At 38.7% G+C, this 15009-nt stretch overlaps 1 protein-coding gene across 4 annotated transcripts in view; it reads right to left on the reverse strand.

The window, feature by feature from the left end:
* Positions 1 to 15009, reverse strand: part of OSBPL9 (oxysterol binding protein like 9) — a 167054-nt gene that overhangs the window by 112269 nt on the left and 39776 nt on the right. For all 4 annotated transcript variants that reach the window (XM_037999829.2, XM_037999834.2, XM_037999839.2 and 1 more), the window contains exon 3: positions 537 to 615. In XM_037999829.2, coding sequence (XP_037855757.2) covers positions 537 to 615 — 79 coding nt within the window. The remainder of the gene's footprint in view (positions 1 to 536; positions 616 to 15009) is intronic.

Here is a 15009-nt window from a genome sequence, read left to right on the forward strand (position 1 = left end):
AAAAAGGATAATAGAGAAATGATGGCTGGCAGACAAAACACAGAAATACAGATGAAATGAATGCAAACTTGTAATTCTTGAAGCAGAGCAAAACCTTTAAGCCAAAGGTTGCCACTAAGCTTCAATTTAATTTATATTTTGTGTTTTACACAAACACTGCAACCTTCACAATCAGTCTTTAGACTCTTCATGCAGAAGCAGAACCATACTCCTTGATAAAGAAGATCAGCAACCTTCTGTAAACACAAGCCAGCAGCAGCAGCAGCCCATTACTCTCTCCCTTCACTGATTTTTATCCTTTAAAATTTTTCATCTCCAACTGCAGCCAGATCCACAGTCGTTTCAAATCGATCTATATCCACTGCAGATACAAATCCCTGCCTAACCTGCAGTACCACTTCATCCAGGATGTTCCTATGCACTCGTTCATGCAGGATCAGTTGCAAAACCATTCAAGTCATCCAGCAAACAACCCAAAAGAGAAGAAAAGAAGCAGATGGGACTATGAAGAGAAAGAATCTCTTCTTTCAGCTCACCCTGGAAATGGAAGGTTTTCTGATCAACAGTTATTGTGAAGGTGCTGTCGTCCTCATCGTCTATACCAATCACAGCTCCCTGTGAAACAAAGAGCAAAATCCCAATAAGGCAAACAATGACATCAGCAATATTCACTACTGCTACAGCCCTGGAATACTCAATGCACCAACGGCACTGGAAGCAGGCTAGACACAGAAAAGAGGAATCTGAGACTCTAATTTTGCTTAAAGAGAAAGAACTAAAGAGAGGAGCTGGCAGGACACTCTAGTACCATGCATAGGTACACTCTATGCCTTCCTGAAGGGCATAGATGTGCTGGGAGGGGGAGGGGACAAACACAGAAGCTGAATCTAGAATCTGTGTTTAAGAGCCAGCCACTGAGCCTTTCTGAACTTCAGAATGCTCTCTAAAAACGGAGTCAAAAACCTACACCTCACCAGGTTGTTGTAAGGCTGAAAGAAGGCAGGTGCTCTTCATCAGGCTGCTTCTGCGACAGTATATACTTGTTAGTGTAGAAATGCCAGGTGACATTTGCTTCAAAACACTGTCCCAACCCCTTCTTCCAGGTGCTCCCATAACCACTTGTACATTGCCCTGCAAGAGCATTTTTCACAGTATACTGTGATTATCTGTTCATATGTCAGCCTCTTCCTACTGAACCACTATGAGATCTTAGAAATCAAGGACTATTTCATTTGATACATGGCACTTAAGTACATACTTAGTATATGTTTCTAAATAAGAGCATGAACAACTCTCCAAACTGGGGGTGGGCAGGCATACACAATGGGGAACTGAATTTATAATCTGTTTTGGGAAGGCGGACTGGGTAGGTTTTAACCCTTTTAAAAAATATTTTTTATTATTATTTTTTGAGACAGTCTCACCCTGTTGCCCAGGCTGTCACCCAGGCTGGAGTGCAGTGGCACGATCTCAGATCACTGCAACCTCCACCTCCCAGGTTCAAGCGATTCTTCTGCCTCAGCCTCCCAAGTAGCTGGGATTACAGGCATGTGCCACCACACCTGGCTAATTTTTGTATTTTTAGTAGAGACGGGGTTTCATCTTGTTGGCCAGGCTGGTCTCGAACTCCTGACCTCAAGTGATCTGCCTGCCTCAGTCTCCCAAAGTGCTGGAATTACAGGAGTGCCCCACCACACCTGGCCCCCTTTTCTTAATATTCAACTATATGCATTCTGTGAAGACAACAGGAATTAAAGGAAGAGACAGAAAACTAAGCTAAATAGGTAATCTACTTGTCAATGTCCTTAAGAAATAAGCATCTTAAGTATTCCAGAGAGAAAGACTAGAGAACACAGAATAGGTCAAATGTCTCAGGTTGGTGATAAGAGAAGCAGTATGCCGTGGATAAAACCACAGACCTTGACAATGGGAGTTGAAATGACTCAAGGTGACAAAATACCTAATCCCATGAAAAAAGGCTACATGGGGGACTATTCCTATACCAGGAATATTAGGGAATAGGATCAAACAATTATTCATTTCTTTCCCTGAAGCTATCTGGATGAACCCCAACTCTATCCAAATTCTATCTACTTGAATTACTTTACTTATTCCTCAGTGTCAGATGGGGTACGAAATTTTATCTCCATTTTCAAATATGGAAAGTGTCTCCAGAGAGTATAATGACTTGCCCAAGGTCACACAAAGAGTTAACAGCAAATCCAGTACCAGATCACCATTGGCATGGTACCTAGCTATTCCATGACAGCAAATACAGACATATACTTCAGTGGGTAAGCACGTGCAGAAACAGCTCATTCTGGTTAACATAATTTGTGGTTAACTGAGTTAACCTTCTAACTTGTGATGTATCAAATATTTCCTGAGTCATAACTAAATACCAAAATATATGCTATATACAGCTCTGGAATATATGCCTTCAAGGCACTTATATCCAGTACAGGAAATAAAACACACAAAGAGGTGACTATAATACAAGGTGAAAAGTTATCTCTATCTGGATGAACCTTGAAAACATATGCTAAGTGAAAGAAGCTAGTCACTAAGGATCACATGTTACATGATTCTACTTACAAAAAAAATGTCCAGAATAGGCAAATTCATAGACTGAAAGTAGATTAGTGGTTGTTTAGTGCTGGGAGGGTTGGGGTGAAATGGGGAATGGCTGCTAACGGGTATAACAGGTTTTTTACAAGGTAATGACGACATTCTAAAATTGACTACGATGACGGTTGAACAACTCTGTGAATATACTAAAAACATAAATTGTATACTCCAAGTGGATAAATTGCATAGTATGTGTATTATATCTCAACAAAGCTGTTGCAACTCACTCCACTCTCAAATGCCTATTCTTTCTTTTGAGTTCCTTAATTAAGAACCCAAATGTAAGCTCACCAAGTCTCCTAGTCAACTCCGGTAGAAACCTCCAGGTCTGCACAACTAGGTTGTGCTCATTCTACCTCTCAACTCTGAAGTTCATCAACTCGTCTCCATCCTCTCTGCTACTTCTGTAATTCAGGCTTTCATTGTTTCTTATTTGATAACAATCTGCCTGCCTTCAGTCTGGACACTTTAGAGTTAGTTCACAGTCCTTGCTATTGCTGGAGTAGTAGTTCTAAAGCACAGACTCTTATTGGAGACTCACATGTTTAAAACCTTCCTTGGCTCTCTATGAACTAACAGATAAAGTCAGCATTACTTCATAATGTCATTCAAGGATGTTCAAAATCTGGCCGAACCAACATTTCCACTATCATCACCCAGCTTCCTTCTGCCCCACCTCACAGAGACACCATACGAATTCAGCTTCAACATTTCTTCCACACACCTCACTCAAGGAAAGAGTTCAGTGCAACAGCTGGCAGCATTAACTATTCACTGTAGTTTAGTGCTCTGTGATGACAAGATCGACGGCAGTGTTATTCAACAGAACTTTCTGCAGTGATTAAAATGTTCTGTATTTGTGCTGTTCAGTTTAATAGTCACCAGCCACAAGTGGCTATTGAACATCTGAAATATGACTAGCATGACTGAGGAACTTATTTAAAATTTTTAAATTTTAACATAATTATTTTAATATTTAAAATTTTTAAAAACATCAAGCAATTTCACTTTTTAAGGTCACTCCTCAAGCTCTATTTCTCACTATTTGTTAAACAAAAGCAAAATCCCACATCTCCCTCTAGCTACCACCTCCCCTCACATTGCTTTCAGAGAGGAGCTTTTTGAAAATTGGCTGTACCTTGACCTTTCATCCACTCCTGCAAGCTGGCTTCCTTCCTCTCACTGCACCAAACTTCTCTCTCACAGATCTCCAATGACCACATTACTACTCTAGTTTTGTTGTACAGAACTTCTCTGGAGGCCAGGCGCAGTGGCAAACGCCTGTAATCCTAGCACTTTGGTAGGCCGAGGAGGGCGGATCACCTGAGGACAGGGGTTCAAGACCAGCCTGGTCAATATGTTGAAACCCTGTGTCTACTAAAAATACAAAAATTAGCCGGGCATGGTGGCACATGCCTGTAATCCCAGCTACTCAGGAGGCTGAGGCAGGAGAATCGCTTCAAGGCAGAGATTGCAGTGAGCCAAGATCACACTACTGCACTCCAGCCTGGGTGACAGAGTGAGACTCTTAAAATAAATAAATAAATAAATAAATAAATACAAAACATTTCTCTGGAGCACCTGTTGCCCTGTTGCTGCTACAGAAACATTTCTCTCTGCGTACTTTAGATAGTCTATATAGAAAAAAACATTACTTTCTGGGCCTTTGCACTTTCCCCTCTCTAACCGAAGGCTCTTTGAAGACTCGAACCTAGCTAAGTCTCCTACTCCAATCAGGTCTTGTCATGATCCTGAGCATTATTCAATGTATATATGCACAACTGATCTGATGTTCTGGTCTCTCAGTTTCTTGATTTGTTGAATGACTCAAATGAACTACATTGCTATTCTCCGTCAGTCATTTCCTATGACAAAAACCCTACACTCACACTGTCCAATATAACAGCCATTGGCCACATACTGGGTATTTAAGTTCTAATTAAAGTTAAGCAAAAATTTAAAATAAGTCCCTCAGGCTGGGTGCGGTGGCTTGCGCCTGTAATCCCACCACTTTGGGAGGCCAAGGCTGGCAGATCACCTGAGGTCGGGAGTTCAAGACCAGTCTGACCAACATGGAGAAACCCCATCTCTACTAAAAATACAGAATTAGTTGGGCATGGTGGCGCATGCCTATAATCCCAGCTACTCGGGAGACTGAGGCAGGAGAATCGCTTGAACCCAGGAGTTGGAGGTTGCTGTGAACCGAGACTGCGCCATTGCACTCCAGCCTGGGAAACAAGAGTGAAACTCTCTCTCAAAAATAAATAAATAAATAAAATAAGTCCCTCAGTCACACTAGTCATATTTCAAATGTTCAACAGCCACTTGTGGCTGACTGTGAAACTGAACAGCACAAATACAGAACATTTTAATCACTGCAGAAAGTTCTGTTGGATAACACTGCCGTGAATCTTATCATCACAGAGCACTAAACCACAGTAAATAGTTAATGCTGCCAGCTATTGAACTGAACTCATTTTCATGAGTAAAGCATTATACTAAGCATTTTACACATACTATCTCACCTGAAAATAACACTACACTGAAATGTAACATATATACAAATCATAAGTGTACCAGCTCAATGAACAGAAGAGCTCCCCTTGTAACACTTCCTAATCATTAACCCAACCCTCCATTCCAAAGATAAATACTATCCTTAGCTCTAATATATTAAATTAGTTTAGTCTTTGAATTTATTTATTTATTTATTTATTTATTTATTTTTGAGACAGAGTCTCACTCTGTCGCCAAGGTTGGACTGCAGTGGTGTGATCTCAGTTCACTGCAACCTCTGCCTCCCAGGCTCAAGTGATATTTGTGCCTCAGCTTCCCGAGTAACTGGGATTACAGGCATGCACCACCACACACCCAGCTAATTTTTGTATTTTTAGTAGAGACAGCGTTCACCATGTTGACCAAGCTGGTCTGAAACTCCTGGCCTCAAGTGATCCAGCCTCTCAAAGTGCTGAGATTACAGGTGTGAGTCATCATGCCTGGCCCTGTCTTTGAATTTTATACAAATTGACTCATACCACTTATTTTTCTTTGTGTCTGGCTTCTTTCATGCACCATGTTTGTAAGATTCATCCATACTGTTGCATGAAACAGTAGTTTGTTCATTTTTATTGCTATATATATCATTCCTCTTATAGATCCACAATTATCAATTCCATTGTGGATGGACATTTATGTTCTTTTCAGTTTTACATTATTAGAATAAAGCTCCTATGAATATTCTTATTCATATCTGTTGTTATACATATATTTATATTAAATACAGATCTAGGAGAGTAAATTTCCTTGGTCACAGGATACGCATATATCAGTTTTAGGAGATACTATCAAACAGTCCTCAAAAGTGATTGTGTCAACTATACTCCCATCAGCAGTATACGACAGTTTCAACTGTTCCACTAACTTCACTAACACTTTTTCACCTTAGTTATTCTCGGCAAGTAAGCAGTGACATTTCGTACTGGTTTTAATTTCCACTTCCCTAGCAACTGACAAGGTTAAGTATCTTTTCATGGTTTTTGACCATTTGAATATCTTCTTTTGTGAAATAGTTTGTTTCTTCTCCATTGACAAGACTGGACTATCTTTTTCTCATTACTTGTAGTTCTTTCTATATCATGGGTATGAGCCCTTCAATGGTTATAAATTAAGCAAGTATCTACTTCTACTCTGTTGCCTGCTTTTGCACTCACATAATGATATCTTTTGATGAAGAATTCTTAACTTTAAAGTAGTACAATGTATTGACTTTCCATTTTATAGTTCTGCTTTCTACATCTCCTTTAAGAAGTCTTTCCCAGTCCCAAGGCTATGAAAATATTCTCCTATATTATCTTCTGGAAGGCTTTACATTTGGGTATCAGGTAGAGTAAATCCTCCAATTTAAAAAAACTTTTTTAAATAAATAAACATCATCAACACAGTCATAGCCAGCCATCCCCAAAGGGGCAGATGAAAGCAAATCACCATTTCTACTGGGTTCTGTATGCTGGCTAAGAAGGCAGGAATCAGGAATGGATATTCTTGGCTCTTTATAAATTTTTAGTCAGCTACACACATTATACATACACACACACACACACACACACACACACACAAACACTTGCCAGCACAATGACTCAAATGACTGGAAATAAACTGGGATTTGCCAGTCTAAATAAATAGACTGCCATTTATTTAGGCATTTTTTAAATTTCAATAATGTTTATCATTTCCTGAGTAGAGGTCTCACTCATCTTTTGTTAATATTTATTCCTAAAAATTTGATGCCTTTTGATGCTATTATAAATGTTCTCCATTTCAAAAAATTCATGTTCTCATTGCTAGTTGTCAGTATACAGAAATATCATTGATTTTTATATAATAACTTTGTATCCGGTTATCTTGCTAGATTCAATTCTCAATTATAATAGCTATATCTATAGATTCTTTTGGATTTTCCATATGCTCAATTGAGTTGCTGTGAATAATAGTCTTATTACTTCTACTCCAAGCTTTATACCTTATATGTCTTTTATTGCTTTATTCATTGGCTAGGACTCCCAACAACAAAAGCAGTCATTGGGTAAAAATTCTAAACCTTCCTGCTATGCCCTCCCACCTGAAGACTCACTTGCATCTAAACCCAGCGTGCTTCCTTTCCACTTACCATAATGAAAAAGGCATCCATTCTTCTATCTAAAACCCAGTCCTTCCACACTCATGCCCCATATCCCTGCCAATTTTCAATTTCTGTCTCTCTCTTCCTGGTCTCTATTTCTCTTCTCTGTCTCTCTCTCTCTCTTTCTCTCTTTTTCCCAACTGCATTTACACATACTCAAGACTCAAGTCTTTACACTCTTTAGCAGCAGCCCTTTTCAATTCCATGTCTTCATCTAGCAATTGGCTAGCCTCTCTCATTCCCTTTTAGTCAAGATTATTCAGCTGTCCAATCCTTAGTTTATAATTTATTTTAATCTTCCATTCCTTGACGGATACGTTACACATTAAGGTGACCTTCACACAAGGTGACCATACGACCTGGTTTGCCTGGAACAATCCTGGATTATTCCTGTTGTCCTGACTCAATAATGAATAGATCCCCCTTTCATTCTCAAGCACTTCTGGCTTAAGGGATGTGGTCACTTTCCGCCACAGCCTAGCCTACAAGGCCCTTAGTGATTTGCTCCATGCCTACCTCTCTATTCTACACTTAAATAGCTTAAGGTTTACCAATTGCCCCAAGTTCTCTCCTACCACCATTTTTTGCACATGTTCCCTCTGCCTGAGACATCCTTCCTCTCCCTTTATCTGGGTCTAGAGTACTTTTTTGTTTATATCTGGTAGAGCAAAAATCCCTTTGATAATATATATATGAAATGGTGTTCTGTTGTTAAGAAAAGTTATTTGTTGGCCGGGCGCGGTGGCTCAAGCCTGTAACCCCAGCACTTTGGGAGGCCGAGACGGGCGGATCACGAGGTCAGGAGATCGAGACCATCCTGGCTAACACGGTGAAACCCCGTCTCTACTAAAAAGTACAAAAAACTAGCCGGGCGAGGTGGCGGCGCCTGTAGTCCCAGCTACTCGGGAGGCTGAGGCAGGAGAATGGCGTAAACCCGGGAGGCAGAGCTTGCGGTGAGCAGAGATCTGGCCACTGAACTCCAGCCTGGGTGACAGAGCCAGACTCTGTCTCAAAAAAAAAAAAAAAAAGAAAAGAAAAGTTATTTGTTATACTAACCCACAAAAATACCAATGTTTTTCTTTCAACTCTACTTTTATAACTCCCATTATGCCAACATAATAAACATATATCTCTTTCAGTGACCTCTCATGATTTTTTTCTGAAGGTTTCAGATGGTCAACTTCTTAAAGTTCTATCAGTACTTGAGGTCACCAAAGTGCCTGTTGCTCCAGGGTCACACTATCAAGGCACCAAACAGAAACTAGAGCTACACAATCTTGTCCTACTGGATGAATATGCTGACTTTCCCTCTTTTCCTTTTTTTTTTCTATACACACAGACATACTTCAGACATGAATCATCATTCTGATGCCAAAGACAGAAAGATAGTTTTGCTCTCATGGCTTGAGAGGAAAAAAAAGGAACGAAACACAATTCTGGCTATTTTGGGGCCAATCTCCCTTTGCAAAAAGAAGAGAAAAGTAGGCTGGTGAATTGGTTCCAAAGATAATTAAAAAGAATGATGACTCCTCTGGGACACAGATTGCTCACAGGCTCCTAAAAGGAATGTAGACAGTGCTAAGAATACACAGCATAGCTACTCCCATTATAACTCCACAACCACATACTTTTCATCACTGCTTAAATGACACTGGAAGTCTACTTACATTCACATGGTGCAATTAAATATGGTCCCTGAGATTTAGGCAGAACAGGTCACTACTCTTTTTTAGAGATTAAGAAACTGGGACTCAAGTTTTTAAAAAAATTTTTTTAAGTTTGCCAAAGGTCCAACAACTAAAATGGAGAAGAATTGTAGGTCTTGCAAACCCTGATTTAAAGCCTGTTCTTAACAGGACATGGTGACAGTAAACAATATTCACTAATTACTTCAACAAACTTACTAAATACCTATTCTGGACCAAGAACAGTAACAGCCAGGGGATACAAAACATGTCTATGCCCTGGAGGAACATATGGTCTAGAGAGGAGTGAGAGAATCAATAATATAACAGGGAGCAGAATGGCTTGAGGTTCAACCTGCTCACTAAAGACGACGCTGCATGGAGGACCTACTTTAGCATCATTCATTCATTGATTCAACAAGTATTTATTGAATTTTTAGGCACTGTCCTAGGTGCCAGTAACAGACAATTTGCTTTGCTTTTGCATTCAACATTTTACCTTCTTGTTCCCCCTTACATGAATTGAAAGTATGTAACTTGTCTATATTTTGAGTATTCTTTTGTCTTTTTTTACCGATTTGTATGCATTTGGGGGGATTTTTTTTGTCTTCTTTATTAATATGCAGGAGTTATATAGATATACACGGAATATTAATCCTTTGCCAATTGATGTAAGTATTTTCTCTTCTGTCCATGAGTTGTCTTTTCCCTTTTACTGTGGTATCTTTTTTTGTTCAAAGGTTATAAATTTTGAATGTTGTCAAATCCACAAATATTTGCCATTGTGGTTTATGCTTTCTGCTCTATCTCGACATCATAAAGATATCACCTATGCTTTTTTTCTAAGTTTAAAATTTCATTTTATACCTCTTATACATCTGAAATTTGTTTTAGTGTATCACATTGGGTAAAGAGTAATATTCTTTTTTTCATATGGATACCCAATTGATCCAGCTTCATTTACAAAGTGATAATGTCTGATTTGTAATGCTCTATCATATGCCAAATTTCCAGCTTATTCCAAGGCCCAAATCCAAATGGCTCTGTTTTTCAGCTTTCTATTCCATTCCACTAATCTATTTCTTTCTCTTATAACACCACCATACCATTTTAATTACCATAGTTTCACTTAAAAACCTTAATATCTGGAGCGGCAAGTCCACCAACACCTTATTCTTTAAAAATATCTCTCCACTTTCCCAAATTTTAAATGACTTTTAGAATCACCTTGTCAAGTTCTTTGATAGCCTAATTTTGTTGATGTATACGTTTTTGAGAAATTATCCATTTTTCATGTAAGCTTTCAAATTTATTGGCAACATATATTTGTAGTAGCTTCCTGCCAATTTTTCATCTCTACTATTATGTACTTATCTCTCTTTTTTCCATTCTTAATATTATTTGTGCCTTTGTTTTTTTCCTCCCAATCTAACGGGGGTTTATTTTATTACTGTTCTCACAGAATCACAGTTCAGTTTGTTTATGCTCTCTACTGTTTATTTCCCATTTCATTAGTGTATTCTTTTTGTTATTTTCTTTTTTCTATTTCCTTTGCTATTACTTTTCTTTTCCTAATTTTAAAAATGTAATGCTTAGATCATTAATTCTCAATCTGTCTTGTAATATATTCATTTAAGATTATAAATCATAGACTTCCATAGATGCAGTTTTAACATGTGGTTTTCTCATTATTGTTCAGACTTAGATATTTCACGATTTCTATTATGATTTCTACTTTCACCAATGAATCATTCAGAAGTATGTGTCTGAGGTGGGTGGCTACTGTTTCGTCAAGGGCCCTTTAGAATTTCTAATTTATTCCATTGTTGTCAAAGAATGTTATCTATGTGATACCGTGTCTTTGGTATTCTCTTTTTCCATAATAATTTAATTTATTTTCTTAGTATTCTATGTCTGACAATAATTCTGTTTCCCAGCTTTCTTATGGTTAGCACTTGCCTGGAATATATTCTCGCATCACTTTCTCTTTCATTTAATTTTTAATTTGTAATTATGAAATAGTATAAACATTCATAAAATATAGCACTAATGACATCTACGTACCAATCACAGAGGTTAAATAGATGTTTACATCTTGCCCAAGGGAGGATATTTTCAATATTAAATTCATAGAGAAGGGAAAGAGCTTACAAAAAGGCTACTGAATTGACAAGAAAAGCCAGAATGAATAGAGTGACTTTTCACAGTGAAATGACAAGACAATTGATAAAAGTTCTTATAGGATACAGATCCAAGGGAAAAAGGAAGACGTTCTTAAGGTTATACAGTAACCTAAAACTAACACCTTATAGAATTGTGGGGGAAAAAAAAAAGTCATGGTATCAATGAAATAGGGCACTAACAGAAGTCATTACTGTAAATATTAATATTCTGTCATGGTGCACCACTGACCTCTCTCGTGAGAGACTAAAAGAAAAGAGAATAGATAACGCATCCCTCAGGAAATCACATTTAATTCTGATACCCAGTACAACAGGTAAATGGAATACTCAGTTTCACTGGATGGAGTAAAAGAGGATTACTCTAAATCATATGTGGATTAATAGTTTTCAAAGATGTATAATACATTTACCATTAAAACTTTGTTTAATATAATTCATTTTTCTTTGGTGATTCCTAAGGCCCTTTAGAATTCTTCAGCATCTGGGATTCATCTGTATTAACAGAAATTACGAATTACAAAAAAAAACTACCATTCATTTAGATCCTATTAAGCTCCAAACACTGTGTTTGAGTACTTTTCAAACTTTACTAACTAAATTTGGTACTCACAATACTATGAGTAAATGGCATGATGCCTAGCCCACAGATATGGAAAATAGGGCTCAGAGCTGAAAAGTTGCCTCAAGTCACAATGCCAGAATATGGCAGAATCTAAATCTGAATTTCATTATATACATGCCCTGTATTTGTTTTTGCCACTACATCCTACCTTTTTTTTTTTTTTCTTTGATACAGGGTCTTCCTCTGTTACCTAGGCTGGAGTGCAGCAGTATGATCTCAGCTCACTGCAGCCTTGACCTTCTGCACTCAGCCTCCCAAGTAGCTGGGACTAGAGGTGTAAGCTACCACACCCAGCTAATTTTGTTCATTTTTTTTTTTTTTAGAGAAGAGGTCTCATTATGTTGCCCAGGCTGGTCTCAAACTGCTGAACTCAAGTGATCCTCCTGCCTCACCCTCCCAAAGTGCTGGATTACAGGCATGAGCCACCAAGCCCGGGCCACACTGCCTCAAATGTTGTCATGTCTCCATTTTCCAGATATTATCTGAAAATGCCAATGTTTTCTTTTTGACTAGTATGGGAAGGGATCAGACCACAGGACCCAATCAACATTTTACTTCTTCATCAAGGAAAGGGCACCATCTAGTGGCACACACTTCGTAACCAACACAAAGAAAGTTTTTCACTTTTCTGCTTTCCTCCACTGGTTTTACACTGCCTTACAATAACTTACAGTATCTGAATTCACTCTTCTAGTCCAGAGGAATGGGAGCCTAGTAACATTAAGAATTGAACAGGGCTTTGAAATAAGACCCAAGTCTAATCTCAGATTCACCATTTCTATGTGACCTTGATAAGTTACTAAGAGTAGTCTGAGTCTCAGTCTCATTATCTGTAAAATGAAATATGAGCATTTACCTATCAGGGTTATGATGGGAATGTGTATGAAAATTATCTAGCACAGCACCTGATCTGGGTTTCCTCTATGGTTCCTTTCTCCATTCTCCTTTTATGTACCCTATATTCACACGGGTGTTTTGCTTTGTTTTTTTAGAAAATATATCATACCACTGGCTCATATTACGTTTAAGATAAGTAACTCCCACAGTTCTTTTGTATGCAAACCATAGTAAAGGCAAATTTCCCAACACTTACTGATTATTTTTATAAATACACAAAATTAACAATAAGCATTTTTGAGTATTTATTATGTGCCAGGCAATTGTGACAGTGAATAAGAACTTATTATCCAAGTGGAGAAAACAGAAAAATTAACATGTAATACAATGTAACAAGTAATTTCACGGCTCTAAATTACAAATACAAAAAAATAGGCCAGGCATGGTCGCTGGTGCCTGTAATTCCAATGCTTTGGGAGACTGGGTTAGGAGGACTGCCTGAGGCCGGGAGTTAGGAGACTGAGTTAGGAAGACTGCCTAGGCAACACAGTGAGATCTCATCTCTTAAAAAAAAAAATTTTTTTTTAATTAGCCGGGTGTGGTGGTGCACACCTGTAATCCTAGCTACTCAGGAGGTTGAGGTAGGAGGATTGCTTGAGGCCAGGAATTTGGGGATGTAGTGAGCTATAATTGCACTCCAGCCTGGGTGACAGAGCAAGATCCTGTCAAAAGTTGGGGAGAGAGCAAGGAGGGGGAGGAGAAGCAGGAGAGGGAGAAGAAGGATAAACAAAGTAGAGGATGGGGAAGAATTAAACCTGTTAGAAGTATGTGGATCAAAAAGGCTTCACAGATGAGGTAGCATTTGAAAAGTCTCTTAAGCAAAGAGCTCATCAGATAGAGGGTGCAGAACTTCCATGATATACGAAAAAAAAAAAGGTCAGAAGCAATAAGGAATGAAGAAGCACAGTGAGGGAACAGGAAGAAACATAGCGTGAATCCAACATAGGATGGGATGGAAGGGGCATGGGCAAGATCAGTAGTGCAGTCAGTGATAGCTCATTAAGTTCATTTGGAATCTAGATGCAGTGTCTATCACCACCATATTCATCATCATCATTGTCATTGTTGTCATCCATAGCAGTTACCATTTCCTATACATACATAATTGCTAAGCCTCACAGCAACCCTACCAGTTATATCATGGTATCCTCATAAAAGTTAAGAAATTTGCCCAATGTCAGAGTCAGTAAGGGAAGAGCTGAGTAAAATTCAGCCCCAGGTCTCTCTGATTGTTTCTACACCGGTGGTCCCTCTTGGTTACATAACATAATTACCTGGATAATCTGTTTAAAAATAAAGGTTTGAGAACACTGCACTAAAGCAGCCTATCTAGAAGGTTGACTTGGTAACTGTATTATAAACAAACCCTCCAGATATTTCTTGACTAAGAAGCCTCGGCAGTCTAATTTTTGGAAAATACCACAAAGCCTAGTAAAATGCACGTGTGCGCACACAGTGGGACAAACACACACATACACGCTTCTAAGTAATAAGTTCCATCTATGTGCCAGGACCTAAACCTCACAAAATTCTGCAAGAAGAGTATTATCTCCACCTTAAAGAAGAGGAAACTCAAGCTCAGGAAGCTTATGATAGCTTCCCTTTTCCAGTCAACAAAGCGATGGGATTCAAACACAGGTATATTTGGTTCTTCTCTGTCATGCTGTGTAGTAGGCAGAATTTTAAGAAAGACTCTCACAGACCCTTGCCCCTGTATAATCTCCTCCCCTTTGAATATGGATGAAAACGGTGACTATGATGATATCGCAGGAGTAATTATATTACATGGCAAAAGGGAGATTATCTGGTGGACCTAATCTGATATTATCACATGAGGTCTTTTAAAAGCAGAGCATTTTCTGCAGCTGATAGCAGAATGGGAAGTCAGAAAGATTCAGAGCACCAGAAGGATTCAATGCACATCACTGACATGAAGATGGAGGGGTCTAGGCCATGTGACCAAGAATATGTGTAGCCTCTAGAAGCTGAAAGCAGAACACAACTGACAGCCAACAACAACAACAACAACAAAAACAGGGCCTCAGTTCTACAACCACAAGGAATTGAATTCTGCAAATGCCCTGAATGAGCCTGGACGAGGACTCTTCTTCAGAGCCTCCAGATAAGGGCCCAGCCCAGCCAACTCCTTGGTTTCAGTCGCATGAGACCTTAAGCACAAAACCCAACTGAGATGTCTGACCTATAAAACTGTGAAATAAATGGGTGCTTTTATGTGTATGGTAAAACATACTAACATGAAATTTGTTATTTGAACCATTTTTAAGTGTACAGTTCAGTGGCATTAAGGACATTCAC

Source organism: Chlorocebus sabaeus, chromosome 20 (genome assembly GCF_047675955.1).
Source record: "Chlorocebus sabaeus isolate Y175 chromosome 20, mChlSab1.0.hap1, whole genome shotgun sequence".
NCBI lineage: Eukaryota > Metazoa > Chordata > Mammalia > Primates > Cercopithecidae > Chlorocebus > Chlorocebus sabaeus.